The 15,650-nt window shown below is 37.8% G+C and overlaps 1 protein-coding gene across 4 annotated transcripts in view; it reads left to right on the forward strand.

Moving 5' to 3' along the window:
• LOC105493522 (potassium two pore domain channel subfamily K member 2) overlaps window positions 1-14,890 on the forward strand; it is a 235,399-nt gene extending 220,509 nt beyond the window's left edge. For all 4 annotated transcript variants that reach the window (XM_011761223.3, XM_071080635.1, XM_011761222.3 and 1 more), the window contains exon 7: window positions 14,134-14,890. In XM_011761223.3, coding sequence (XP_011759525.1) covers window positions 14,134-14,451 — 318 coding nt within the window. In that variant the 3' untranslated portion in view covers window positions 14,452-14,890. The remainder of the gene's footprint in view (window positions 1-14,133) is intronic.
• Window positions 14,891-15,650: the final 760 nt, after the last annotated feature.

A 15,650-nucleotide genomic window follows, 5' to 3' on the forward strand; every position in this document is an offset into this window, starting at 1 on the left:
CTTTAAGATTGCAGCCCCCTTCTTTATTCAGTTGTTACTTTTGACTTGGTATTTTTTTAATTCCTTAAGAACTTGAACAACAGACGGATGATTACCCCCCACCACCTCATCACTACAACCGCCCCAGTCATCAGACAGTGGTACTTGTAGAGTTTCCACATTGTCCTGACAAATAGCAGTTTACCCTTGAACAATGCAGGAGTGAGGGGCACTGACCCCTTTCCCTGCACAGTCAAAAATTTTTGTGTAACTTTTGACTCCTTAAAAAACTACGTGGCTGGGTGTGGTGGCTCACGCCTGTAATCCCAGCACTTCGAGAGGCCAAGGTGGGTGGATCACAAGATCAGGAGTTTGAGACCAGTCTGGCCAACATGGTGAAACCTTGTCTCTACTAAAAATACAAAAAGTAGCCAGGTATGGTGGCAGGCGCTTGTAGTCCCGGCTACTCGGGAGGCTGAGGCAGGAGAGTTGCTTGAAACAGGGAAGCGGAGGTTGCAGTGTGCCGAGATCGCACCACTGCATTCCAGCCTGGGTGACAGTGTGAGACTCTGTCTCAAAACAAACAAACAAACAAACAAACAAATGAAAAACACAAAAAAACTACTAATAGGCTACTATTGAGAAGCCTTACTGATAACAGTCAATTAACACATGTTTTGTATATTCTTATGTACTGTATTCTTACAGTAAAATAAGCTAGAGAAAATAAAAATATTATTTAGAAAATCACAGGAAAGAGAAAATATGTTTACTATTAAGTGGAAATGAACCATCATAAAGGACTTCATTCTGATTTTCTTCATGTTAAGTAGGTTTAATAGGAGTTGGGGGGAAAGGGAGGGGGTGGTCTTGCTGTCTCAGTGATTGCAGAGGCAGAACCAAATCCACGTATAAGTAGACCCAAACAGTTCAAATGCATATTGTTCAAGAATCAACTGCATCTAGTTACTATAGCTCAATCATATAACAGTATATGAAATTTTATCTAAGTACACAAATTATATTGTTTCTGAAACTCAGTATCCTCATCTGTATTTAGGCTGTTCTTGCATTGCTATAAAGAAATACCTGAGACTGGGTAATTTATAAGAAAAGAAGTTTAATTGGCTCCTGGTTCTGCAGGTTGTACAGCAGGCATGGCAGCATCTGCTTCTGGGGAGGCCTCAGGAAGTTTTTATTCCTCATGGAAGGCAAAGTGGGAGCAGGCACGTAATATGGCAAAAGTAGGAGCAAGAGAGAGTGGGGTGGGAGTGACACACACTTTTAAATGACCAGATCTGGCAAGAACCCATTACCATGAAAACAGCACCAAGCCATGAGGGATCCACCCCCATGACCCACACATCTCCCACCAGTCCCCACCTCTAGTATTGGGGATTGTGATTCAACATAAGACTTAGGTGGGGACAACTACCCAAACTATATTATCATCTTTACAATACAATAAGATATTGTGTAATTTGGATGAGCTTCATAAAATGGATTGTTAAAGAAACCCCAATAGCAGGGCAGTGAAGAGAATTTCTAGGGTGCTCAGTGATACGATGACAAAAAATAAGTTGAATTTACTATGCAACAAGTGAGTGGTTTTGCAGCCACACCTCATCATTAAGACAGTTAACAACTGTATTTCATACTTAGACATTTTTAGAAGAAAGATATTATTTAAAATAATGCTATAAATTTTAGTATTATTTTTCTTGACATTGTCTTTATTTAAAAAGATTGAGTACTCTTGTAATTCATCTTTACACAGTCACATTAATATGTGTAATATTAAAGAAGTAGAGAAATTACTAACCAAAAAAAGCAGGTTAGATTAAGGAGACTTTATGAATATTACATATACTTTTCTGACAACCAGAGAAAACATCATGTACTGTTCTGTCAAGATAATGTGATACTTAAATAATCCTTTTATGCTTTTTTTTTTCTTTAAACCTGGTTGGTAAAGAGAATAATTGGAAATGTTCTTTTTACCAGCACAGTTCAACAATACAAGGAAACATCAATACTTTAGAAAATGAATTAATGATAATTATTAGGAATTTTAGTCTAGGCAACTGCTGAAATTGGAATGCAAAGTAGGCTTCTAATTATTTTTACAAATTTAACTACAGAGATGTTTTTAACTCAGCTAACTCCTTTAATTTTTTTTTTTTTTTTTTTTTTTTTTTTTTTTTTTTTTTTGAGACGGAGTCTCGCTCTGTCCCCCAGGCTGGAGTGCAGTGGCCAGATCTCAGCTCACTGCAAGCTCCGCCTCCCGGGTTCACGCCATTCTCCTGCCTCAGCCTCCCGAGTAGCTGGGACTACAGGCGCCCGCCACCGCGCCCGGCTAGTTTTGTGTATTTTTTAGTAGAGACGGGGTTTCACCGTGTTAGCCAGGATGGTCTCGATCTCCTGACCTCGTGATCCGCCCGTCTCGGCCTCCCAAAGTGCTGGGATTACAGGCTTGAGCCACCGCGCCCGGCCAGCTAACTACTTTTAATATTTTAGTTTTCCTCAAAGCATTAAGGTATACAAGCATTCAAGCACCGAGAAAAGCAAATTAAACTTAAAATCCCACCTTAAAAAGGGACAGGAAAAAAATCCTGGTCAAAGATCAAGAAGACCTCAGTAGTTTGATTTCTGGTGAAGAAAATGTATTATCGACACTTGAGTTGGCTGTTGGTAATTGGAAAAACCTTACGGAGTTTCAGGTAGAAATCCCTTATCTAGTGATGATTCTGGGACAGGGACTGGCTTACCTTTGACAAACGACAGTTATTTATAGTCAGTTGAAGATTACTTAAGAAGGGAAAGTACAGCCAATTCAAATGAAAATACAGATAAGCTCCATAGGAAGGAACTGATTAGGACAAGATTGTAGGACTGCAAGGGGAGGGAAAAATGACCTTGTACATAAAGTGAGAAGGGAAGGCAGTAAGTCAAAGGAATGCATGGTGGAAGGGTCTTTGAGAGAAAGAAAATATGAATTGCTCTCTTACCATAGAACACCTGGCAGAGTTGCTGTTTCCATGCTTCCAAATCATACCATATATTTCTATTCTAAGGTGGCTGACTGCAAGTAATTGTAATAATGCTGTTGGGATACTCATCTTTTGGAGATGGACTATTTAGAGTACTAGAAAATTTTGATTTTTATACTTTTATTCATGACCAGAAATCAAAACTCTATAAAGAGTATTGCAGGATTTCAAAGCTCACAGGTAGGTGGGGAAAGTATACTGGGGGCGGGGGCGGGGCGGGAACTGAACAGAGAATGTTAGGTTTTCCAATGTATGGAAAGGCATGGGAGTGCTAAAGCCTTGTTCAGGAGAACAAAGCTTTGGATGGCTCTGAAGGTCAAAGTGAAATAGATAATTAAGCTAAGTAAATAATTTTGTTTAGAATTAGTCTAAATTTGAGGAGTTGTCTAAGTTTATATAGATAAGTTAGGCAGCATATTGAAAATGAAACGATGTCCAATCTCTTGGTGATTGTTGAATTTTATGGAAAACAGGACTCATGCAACAGCATTATCGAAAATTGGAGAACCTCCTGGGTATTAGCTACTATTCAACACTGAAATTCTAGGTAACCCCAGTTAGAGGGGAGCCAATCATTTCTGCCATGTGGAGAAAACGTTTTTACATGAAACTGACTCTGGAAACTGTTCTATCAAAAGTCATGGTAGGATGATACATCCTCCGGTCCTCCTATCACAGATGCATGGCTCAAAAACATCAGAGGGAGAAAAAGTATCAAGAAGTACTGCTCCTCAAAAATTGGCTTTACTTTCTTGCAAAAATAGGGAGTTAGCATTTTGCAGAGTTGTTTGGAGGAAAATCATCTCCTTAGAAATGCAGTTTGATAAAGACCAAACACTTAAAAAAATGCAATGTAAAAAAAATCTTTTTTCAAACTGAAAAGACTGACAATTTTCTTTAAATCATGTTATACTTTTTGTGAGAAGGAAATAACTACTCAAATGACCTGGAGTAGAGCTAGAGAGAGCCAAGGAAACTTACAGAAGTGAAAACATTATGCAAACATGAAATTCAGGACTGGTAACTACCCTTAATCACACTCCTGTGTGTGTAGTAAAATATAATGAATTACACTTTAGTCATCAGTGTAGAACTACAATTCGGAAATATAGACTCAAATAACCTCAATCATTTTAAAATTTCTTTACACCATTGAAAATTAAATACCTTCTTCAGGTATTTTTTTACTGTGATACCTGAATCAGGGGCGATTGCAGTCCAATTCTGATACTTAGATTGTGTTGAGCAAATAAACAGCACCCAATAAAGAACTCTGCCTCCACAAGGTTTATTTAGGGCTGGATATGCTGTTTACTGTATAATATAACACCAGTAAAGGGAAACTTAAAAGGAAATAAAAATACTACATAAATAACTTTTTACTTCAAGAAAGCTAACACTAAGCCCAGGACTTGGCATATAATAGATACTCAACAGGTAATTGCTAAAATCCATAGTTTCCATTTTTATGTACTTTGTATATCCTTATATGCATACATTATTTCACAAAGCTATAATCAGTTGGTAAAAATGCAATTTTATTTTATTTTTTATCACTTAATAAGTTGGGTTTACTCTGCAACAAGTGAATGTTCGGTTTTGCAGCCACACTTCATCATTAAGACAGTTAACAACTGTATTTCATACTTGGACATTTTTAGAAGAAAGATATTATTTAAAATAATGCTATAAACTTTAGTATTATTTTGTATATCCTTATATGCATCCATTATTTTACAAAGCTATAATCAGTTGGTAAAAATGCAATTTTTTTATCACTTAATATAACCATAGTAGTAAGAAAAGTGGTTTCAGTAGCTGAAAGTCTTTTCATAAACATTAACTTCATATATGACATTTATTAGCCTCAAGATTATGCTATTAAAAATATGGCTCAAAGAATATCTTCTTACATACTTGCTTTTTCCTTTGCTGAAAATTCGTGGTCAGAATTAATTTCTATAAATTATTGACTTTTATCAAAGGACATGAAGATTTTAGTGTGATTAAAATTAGTTTATAAGTTGCTTTCTCTTCAGGCTATACCAACACACACTGGTAGAGAACCTATGCAAATATCACCTTTGCATATCCAGAATGTTTTTGTATAGGAGGAGGGCTGTGTCAGTCAATGGTCACAGATTTCTCTCACCAGTCAGTTAGAATGTGTGTAGGAGTCTGGGCTATTCAAATTACCATGTTGGGTACTATTATGAGGAGAAGAAATTGATAGAATGCATAGCCTCTGTCATTAACTTACCATCTAGTTGGGAAGACTAAACACTAAACTTATTTTATTAAATTACTATACTCATAGCACTATCCAAGATGTTGCAGTGTGGAGAAGGTAGGAAGGAAAGTTGAACTTGATAAGAAACAGAGCAATGGTCCTTACCTTCAAAAAATTGGCCACATAGCTGACTGGAGTCAGTGGAGTATTAACTATTCCTTATGGTTACAAATGAGCTTACTGTAAACTTCATAAATCGTGAACTTCTAGAATAGGGAACTTTTATCCTTTTTAGGCCACCCTATCAATCTCATGTACTTCAAGAAAATTACTCTAAAAATGTTGAAATATGGCAAGTGCTTGTTTTCAAATTATGTTACCACCATGACAAGGGCCTTCTTGATATTATTTGAGGTACGTTAGATAACCTGAGGATGGTAAGGTTTGGAACCTTTATTGAGGAGGCAGATTCTAGGCCTCTGGAATCATGAGACTTTGCTCCATTGAAAAGCTATCAGAGGATTAACACTTATAGTTGCAGAGGAAGATGTTAGTGATTCTTCTAAAGTGAAATTGTTAACATATCTTTTTTATTTTATTTATTTATTTATTTTTTTGTGACAGAGTCTCACTCTGTTGCCCAAACTGGAGTGCAGTGGTGTGGTCTCAGTTCACTGTAACCTCCAACTCCCAGGTTCAAGCGATTCTCTTGCCTCAGCCTCCGGGGTAGCTGGAACTATAGGCTCATGACATCACGCCTGGCTAATTTTTTGTATTTTTGGTAAAGACGGAGTTTCTCCATGTTGGCTAGGATGGTCTCAATCTCCTGACCTCGTGATTCACTCACCTCGGCCTCCCAAAGCGCTGGGATTACAGGCATGAACCACTGCGCCTGGCCAACCTTTCTTTAACTTCACAGATTGCATTCCGTAAAGATGATAAAGTCCAGGTTCTGGAATAGCCTGGTGAGGTGTTGTCATGAAAAGTGGTGAGAGAGGGGAAAAGAGTTAGAGGGCTGGTAAGGAGAAAGGAAAAAAAGGAAAAGAAAGAAAGAAAATCTGATTTAAAGGATCTACATATACAATAGGCGTGAAGTTCTTCACTTTGAGAATGAGATATTAGCATCATAGGCTTCTTAGAATGCTGAGGAGTCTCTGCAATGACTAAAAAGTTAGTTTGAGGAAACATATTTTGGACCTTTACTATGAATAGCAATGGCTATGAGTCAGTGCTTTTCACCGGCTGCATCTTCCTGCTGAGAGGATCAAGATTATCCCCAACACAGTCAACCAGGAAGCAGATTCTTTGTACTGGATTGTGTATCAAAAATGTGATTTATTTGGTTGTCCTTTATTCACTTACCCATTTATCCAACAGTCTGACAGAATTCTCACGATGTACCTTCTTCTAGGAGCTGGGAATACTGAATAGAATATGGTGGACTTATCCTCTCTAGTGTCATGAAGTCAGGAGAGCAATTAGACTAGTAATTGTAATAAGTTGTGTTGAGCAGTAATGCTAGGGAAGTACAGAGGGGGATGGGTACAACTAGCAGATGATTCTAATGTATTCTAGAGGATCGGGAAATGGCTCCATGAGGATGTCCAGTTTAGCGTGAGTAGGAAATATGCTAGAGAGGGACTGGGAAACAGCATTCTGGACAGAGAGAAAAATAGGTAATAAATGTGAACAAAGGCAAAAGAAAGAGTAGGATTTTGAGGAAATAAAAGAAACGTTCAGGATGGCCCCTGAAGTGGAGTTTGAGACAGGTGGTAATTAGAACTGAGGCTGAAACAGTAGGTAAGCCCTAGATTACATGAGCCACTTTAAAGAGTTGGAACTTTATTGTGAGTGAAACGGGAATCAATTGGTTTTATGCAGAGGAAAGTACTAAGTTGATTTGTGTTCATTACAGGGCAATTTGGCGGCTGCGTGGAGAATGCATTTGAGGGGATAGGGAATTAAGTCAGCAAGACTGGTTAGCAGACCACAGAAGTAATGCACATGAGCCAAAATGGTGGACTCTTCCACAGTTTTGACAATAGGAATGGAAAGAAGTGAAGGAATTGAGAGGAAAAGAAGCAAATAAGCAAGAATTAGAGCTGGATATAAGAGTTGCTGTAGTGAACAAATTTGAATAAGAACTTGATGTAAGATTCAGTAAGAGGAGGAGCAAGGGATTATATTGAAGTTCAACTTAGGAAACTTAGTGGTAACACGATGCTATATTAAATGTAAAAACAGCAACAACAACAACAACAAAGTTAAAGAAGTTAAATGATTTCACTTAGGGACATATTAAGTTTGAGATTCCTGGGAGCCATCGAAAGTGAAGAGACTTAATAAGCAGTCAGTTATACAGATGCGGAATTCAGTAAAGATTTGACCTAGAAATATGGATTTGGGAGTCATCAGCAAATAGATGGTAATTGAAACAATCGGAAGGATGTGATTATCCAAGGAGAATGAAAATAGAACCCTGCAGAACAAAGGTAGTTAAGGAGGAGGGTAAAAGAAAATGAAGCTACAAAGTTGATTGAGAAAATTGACCCGAACAGTAAGACAACAGCCATGAGAGTGTGCTGACTCAGAAATTAAGAGCAAACACTGATTGGGAGGGACGGAGCAGTGCCATTTGCAGCTGTGAAGATCCGGCGAGTTAAGGACAGAGAACTTAGCGAGGTGGATGAGAACAGTTCCAGCAGAGTCGGAGAACAAGTGCTTGTTTATATATAGCACTCCATTTCCTTCCTTTTCTTTTATAAATCAGATCACCTGGGCTGTGAGCAGCATGTGAAAGTTAAGAATATATGGAATTCCAGTAAAGACCTCTTTCTTCCGTAAATAATATGACCTGTAGGAACATTCGTTGTGATTTTTTGGAGCTGTTTTTGCTCACTTTTTGTCCTCAGATTGGTTTACTAAGTAATGCAGATTGCTTGGTTATAGGAAGATGAAATACTATTTAAGTTGCTGAAAGATTTTTTTATAAAAATCCAATGAAGCAAAAGTATTTTAATGCACAAGGATTAATTTTAATTACCCAGAACACCAAAAGCATTATTTCTATTAAGAAAAAATTTTACTTATATAAATGTGATATTCTCAGGAACTTATTTTTGAATTTCTTTGAAAACAAAAAAGCATCTTTAGAGTTTGAATAGACAATTTTATCACCAGTAAAAGATGTGAGTCTGTACATTAGGGGATTATGTGTTATTTCGTGAAAAATGACTACATTGCTATAAACCAAGCTTGTCCAACCCATGGTCCGTGGGCTGCATGGGGCCCAGGATAGCTTTGAAAACAGCCCAAAATAAATTCATAAACTTAAAACATTATGAGATACTTTGCAATATATTTATTTTTAGCTCATCAGCTATCATTAGTGTTAGCACATTTTAGGTGTGGCCCAAGACAATTCTAGTTTTTCCTGTGTGGCCCAGGGAAGTCAAAGGATTAGATACCCTTGCTATAATATAAGGTCAATATTTTTTTTCTTTTTTCTTTGTTTTGGAATGTGAATAATTAATTCTTTCTTGCCTTGGTTTAGTTTTTGAGGGACTCTATTTTTCTCTTTTTTTCCTCCTGATTTTCATGCTTTGGTTTGGGCAGTTATATTCCTAAAGTATTGTAAAGAATAGTAGAAAGGGCACAACAAAGGGGGAACAGGCTGGGTACTGTGGCTCACACCTGTAATCCCAGCACTTTAGGAGGCTAAGGCAGGAGAATCATTTGAGCTCACAAAGTTGAGACCAGCCTGGGCAACCTCAGGAGATTCTATCTGTACAAAAAATTTAAAAAATTAGCTGGGCATGGGGGTGTGCACTGTAGTCCCAGCTACTTGGGAGGCTAAGCCAGGAGGATTGCTTGAGCCTAGGAGGTCAAGGCTGCAGTGAGCCATGATCGTGCCACTGTACTCCAGACTGGAAGACAGAGTGAGACCCTTTCTCAAAACAAAGAAAAAAAAACTAAAAAAAGAAAAATAAGATTTTTTTAAAGAAATGAACATATACTGTTATTGGTGGTTTAGATGAGTTGCCCAAGTGCACACTTTTATGAGTCAATGTATTGTTTTCAGTATCTTTAGGAAATTGAGGCAGTGTATCCTCACCCTAATGTAACCCGCTATAGGGTAGATTTCTGTATAGCATGAATTTTCCCTGCACTCCTCTAAAAGATGTTTAGACCTTAGAAGTAATAAATACTTAAAGCACCCTCGGCAAACCATATAATCTTCACCTATCATCATAATTAATACTTGTGTAACCCCTTATATTTTGAGAACACACACAGATATGCCCCCCCACACACATATATATGTATGTATATATACACATACACATGGTCGTGCATCGCTTAAAGATGGGGCTATGTTACGAGAAAATGTGGCTTTAAGCAATTTCACTATTGTGCCAACATCATAGAGCACATTTACACAAACCTACATGGTATAGCCTACTGTACACTTAGGCTGTATACTGTAGGCTATTGGTCCTAGGTTACAAATCTGTATAGCATGTTACTGTACTGAATGCTGCAGGCACTTGTAACACAATGGTAAGTATTTGTATATCTAAACATACCTAAATATAGAAAAGGTACAGTAAAAATATAGTATTATAATTTTTTTGGACCACTGTTGTATATGCAGACCAAAAAAATCATTATGTAGCTCATGGCTGTATATATATCTCGTTCGCTTGTCCTGTGAAATAGGTTATTAGCCCTGTTTTATAGATAAGGAGTCTTAAGCTCAAAGAAGGTTAAATTGCATAGCTGTGGGCACATAGAATGTGGTTATACAGCTAGAAGGTGAGGCTGCCATTCATGCCCCCACCTTTCCCTCCCCATTTCTGACAGATTGTTACTACAGCTCTTATGATTTGCAGTGTTTACTTTTCCACCTCTGGGAATTCTACAGAAATGAGAAAAAAATATGTTTCCAAAATTAGACAAAAATACTAGCCTCTGACAGAAATTGAATGCTAAAGATAACAAAGTATTAATAATTTATGGACTCCAACAAATCTGAGCCTTTCTTGCATTCAGCCTTTTCCTAATTGGCAGGAATCACTAACTGGTAGAAGCACTCGGCTCTACATGTTCCTGATTCCTGTGTGTTTGCCATTAGTGCAACCTGTGAGATCACGGTGACTTTGTGAAACTTCTTGAGAAAACTCAGTCAAGCCTAAGAAACGTTTTCATTCTTTGTCCAGCTTATCGGGACCACTTAAGATTCAAATTGCAATAAAGAGATGATTAAAATATTTAAAATACTTTCTGTGCTGGTGCCAATGATAAGGTGCTTTTTGCTACAAAAAATGCAAAGATTATACCTAAGTGTGCAGAAAAGAAATGGTGAGGCTGCTAGGAGTTCTGAGTCTGAAAATACTGCTCAATAAACACCCATAATGAAAAGGACTCTCATTGGTAATACAGGTCTATGTCATGCTATTGTGTAAAATTTTGTGTGTGTATCTAGTGCCTGCTATGTGCTCGGTGTTGCTCTTTTAAATATATTAACTTATTCGATTGTTATACCAACTCTATAGGGAGGATTCTATTGTTTACCCCACTTCACAGGAGAAAATGAGGCTAAAGACGTTAAAAAAACTTACCCTAAGACACACAATGAGTATGTGGTGGAGCCAGAATTCAAACTTAGGGGTTTAGATCCAGCACATTGTTCCGCCTTTCCAGTAAAATCAGACAGAAAATTCACAGTGTCTGCAAAATCAGAAAATATTTGTATTAGTCTGTTCTCATACTGCTGGTAAAGACATACCTGAGACTCGGTAATTTATAAAGGAAAGAGATTTAATGAACTCACAGTTCTACGTGGCTGGGGAGGCCTCACAATCATGGTAGAAGGGAAAGGAAGAGCAAAGGGACTTCTTACATGGCAGTGGGCAAGAGTGCGAATGCAGGGGATCTCCCCTTTAAAAAACCATCAGATCTCGTGAGACTAATTCACTATCATGAGAACAACACGAGAAAGACCCACCCCGGTGATTCAATTGCCTCCCACCAGGTCCCTCCCATGACACATGGGAATGACAGGAGCTACAATTCAAGATAAGATTTGGGTGGGAACACAGTCAAGCCATATCAATACTCATGCTTTTCAACCCAGTGTTTCCACTTGCAGTAATACTTTGTAACCATTAGCAAAAGTGTAGGTACAAGCATATTCACTGAAACGTTATTTTTAATAGCTAAACCTAAAAAAAAATTAAACATATCCAAATATTCACCAATAGGGGAATGATTAAATCATGCCGTAGCCATTCTCCTTGGGGAGCACTAGGTGGCTGATATAAACTATGAGCTGAAATAATGAGTGCTAACATGGGAACAGGACTAAAATTAGATGAGAAAAAAAGCTATGTACAAAACAATGTGTGTACTATAAGACCTTTTCTTTGCAAAATATTGATGATAATTGAGATGGAAGAGGCAGAAAGTAAGATTAGTGTATACAGATAGAAGAAAAACAATTGATAGCGTGTGTGCTATAAATCCTACACTAATTACTATCATTGTGGTATGAGATTACAAAGTATGTGTAGTTGCAGTGATATATTTATTCATTTAACAGGTACTTATTGGAAATGTGCTACATACGAGGTTCCAGGTGCTGAGGATGTATATAGAGCTTACATTCTCATTAGAAAAGACAGAAAAGCAGCAAGTATATAGGTGAACATTTGAATTTTGATGCAAAAAGCCTGTGACTTTTATATTAAAAAGATATTTTTTAAGATAAGAAGACAATTACCAAAGTAAAGTGGGGGCGGGTTCTGTGAAAGTCCACAGCCCTTCTGTTCATGAAGGATTGCCTGTGAGGTAAGAGGGTGGTGGTAACCAAAACAAAGCTGATGGAACAGATTTCATTTTAGGTCCATCAGTTCTGACTGTGCCCCAAAACTTGAGACATGACTTAGGTGGAAAATAGAAAAGTAATATAAACTATGGGAGGGTTTATTTGTAAGTGTGTATGGGATTTGTAGGGAGCCAAACTGGGTGTTTGTTACCACTGATAAATACTGCCTGTGCCTTCCTAACCTGGGAGTCCCCCCAAAACAGAATTACATATTTAGTAATCAGTTGTATATCTAAGTATAGTTGGACAGGTTCCCTTATAGGAACAGTAAGTATCTGCAGGATAAATTCCTGTAGATTTTGCGCCTCTTTCCCAGCAAGCTTCCCCTAAGTTGCCTCAGTGGTTAAGGAAAGCCTGATCTTGCTGATTCTACATGCCATAGAGTTCTCATTTTTCCAGCTTTGCTTTTTTTTTCAGAGCCAGACCTAGATATCAAGCAAGTATTTCTTGTTAGGACAGTATAACTAGGAAATAAAGGCCTGTTAGAATAAAAAGTGGATCCCCAAATGTATGTGTATATGTGATTATGTGTGGATTAAAAAAAGAGTTGATTTGCCATGTACCATCCTCCTATCTGCCTTGGATATTTGAAGTTTCATTTCTGTTTTTGAGTACACACACACACATACACACACACACACATTTATATCTATAGCCTTCCTTCCAAGTATATGTACACATCATATTATAATATACATACATATCTATCCCCGCCAATAATTCCGATAAGTACAAACATTTAGAAACTATCAATTATATTTCCCATGTTGATTTTTTAAAACAAAAATCAAGAGGGCAGAAATTAAATACATTAAACAGAGCTATAGTTGTTTGCTTGTGAAGCAAAGGAGAGCCTGGGTCACTTAAGAAATGAGTTCAGTGGATTTCCCAAGCTGAAAACAGAAGTGCTAGAAGAAAATGGAGGAGTTATTCCATATTAGGAGATCATTCTAAGTGATAGTCTAGATTATTAAATTCTGGTTAGTTAAGAGATTATAAAGATTCCCATAGGATTGGTCATATTTTCTGTTTTAGGACACAAACATACAGACACAGTTTTGAAAGAGGTCAAAGAAAATGTCTGATGGACTCAGGGTGATTGATGGCACATTTTTTCTTTAATTCTCAAAAGAGAACTACGTAATAATAAATGCATAAAATCTTGCAGTTCGTAAAATTCATTAGCTCCGCCATCCTGTTAGGTGTGTACTGTGAAGATGTCTATTCTACAGCTGAGGAGGTAGCAGCCCACGGGTTGAGTAACTTCACGGATTCCACAAACATTTATTGAGAAACTGTGCCTTGGGTTTAACTGTTTCCAAAGTGGGCTTCAAGGTGGACTTAACAGTTATTATTTATTTGCATTTCCTGAAAGCGGAAACAAAATATTTTGTTGCTTAGTTAGGAAAGAGATAATTCCTAAATGACCAATATGAGGTTGGACACAACACTCTTGCACACACCATTTCTGATCTCTGAAAACTAGGTTGACATCTGAGCAAACAGCATTGCTGTTTTCAGAACTAAACAAGGTCACCTGGGTTCATATTGCAGACTCTTTTATTCTGCCTTGCTCCTTCTACTATAGCTTACTGCCCTTTGTACATTCTAGTACTTCTTGAAATTAAGTACAAATGAAAAAAAATACTAAAAATATTTTTAAAAAGCTAGAGATTGCCTTTTTACAGCATCAAAAATGTCAATGACAGGATTCATGTGTAAAAACCAAGCACATCTAGAGCCCCTGAAATATAGTTTGATTCATAGAGTTTAAGTTCATAGGTTAATGTTAGAGCCACATCTATATAAGATAGAATCCTGCTGTGTACACCCCACCTAATTTCATCAATTCTCAGACCACCAGTGCTGTAAAAGATTACTCCACTCTTCTTTTTAAAATCCCGAAATAAAATGAACAGAAGATAAAGCACAGAAAATGTTGCCCGGCGTGTCGATATCTTTATTTTTTCTCTGCTTGTATGTTCCAGGTGGGAGAGTTCAGAGCGCACGCTGCTGAGTGGACAGCCAACGTCACAGCCGAATTCAAAGAAACCAGGAGGCGACTGAGTGTGGAGATTTATGACAAGTTCCAGCGTGCCACCTCCATCAAGCGGAAGCTCTCGGCAGAACTGGCTGGAAATCACAATCAGGAGCTGACTCCTTGTAGGAGGACCCTGTCGGTGAACCATCTGACCAGCGAGAGGGATGTCTTGCCTCCCTTACTGAAGACTGAGAGTATCTATCTGAATGGTTTGACGCCACACTGTGCTGGCGAAGAGATTGCTGTGATTGAGAACATCAAATAGCCCTCTCTTTGAATAACCTTAGGCATAGCCATAGGTGAGGACTTCTTTATGCTCTTTATGACTGTTGCTGGTAGCATTTTTTAAATTGTGCATGAGCTCAAAGGGGGAACAAAATAGATACATCCATCATGGTCATCTATCATCAAGAGAATTTGGAATTCTGAGCCAGCACTTTCTTTCTGATGATGCTTGTTGAATGGTCCACTTTCTTTGACGAGTGGAATGACAAGCAATGTCTGATGCCTTTTTGTGCCCAGACTGTTTTCCTCTCTCTTTCCCTAATGTGCCATAAGGCCTCAGAATGAATTAGAATTGTTTCTGGTAACAATGTAGCTTTGAGGGATCAGTTCTTAACTTTTCAGGGTCTACCTAACTGAGCCTAGATATAGACCATTTATGGATGACAACAATTTCTTTTTTTTTTTTTTTTTTTTGTAAATGACAAGAAATTCTTATGCAGCCTTTTACCTAAGAAATTTTCTGTCAGTGCCTTATCTTATGAAGAAACAGAACCTCTCTAGCTAATGTGTGGTTTCTCCTTCCCTGCCCCCACCCCTAGGCTCACCTCTCTAGTCTATTACCCCAGTTCTCCCTTTTGAACACCATACCTTGCTGGAAACAGTGTGTAAAATGACTGAAGTGATGATGCCCGAAGAAGAAATAGATGCCAAATTACATGGACATTGAAGCAACACTCAGCGTTGCCTAGTGTTAAAGGCACTGCAGAGAAATGAGGTACAGAGGTGGCCCCTCTGAGTATTTATTTGACTCAGGTACCAGTGGTACATATATACAGTGTAATTATGACCAGGCTGGTAAAATTGGCTGCTCCCAAACAATCCCCTTTTTCCTGGCAGTATTTGGAATTTATCGTTTATTAATAACTATACATTTTTTAAAGGCAGAAGAAGAAAATCTATCTATCTATCTCTCTCTATATATAAATGACCTGACAGAAGAAAACTGTTAAAAATGGATATTATTGGAGGCGATTTAAAATGGTGGGTGTGAATTATCATTCTGATGGAAAGGAAATAGCAAAACAATGTGTTACAAGTATTTGCTAATAAACAGTATACTGCCAGCTTCTAATTGCTTTTTGATGTATGAAAGGCTTATATAATTTTCTTTTCGTTGGGTGACTTTTGCCAGATGAGAGGAGGTGGCACAGTGGTGAGTGCAGGGCACAGTCCTAGCCT

This window comes from Macaca nemestrina, chromosome 1, assembly GCF_043159975.1.
Source record: "Macaca nemestrina isolate mMacNem1 chromosome 1, mMacNem.hap1, whole genome shotgun sequence".
NCBI classification, from domain to species: domain Eukaryota; kingdom Metazoa; phylum Chordata; class Mammalia; order Primates; family Cercopithecidae; genus Macaca; species Macaca nemestrina.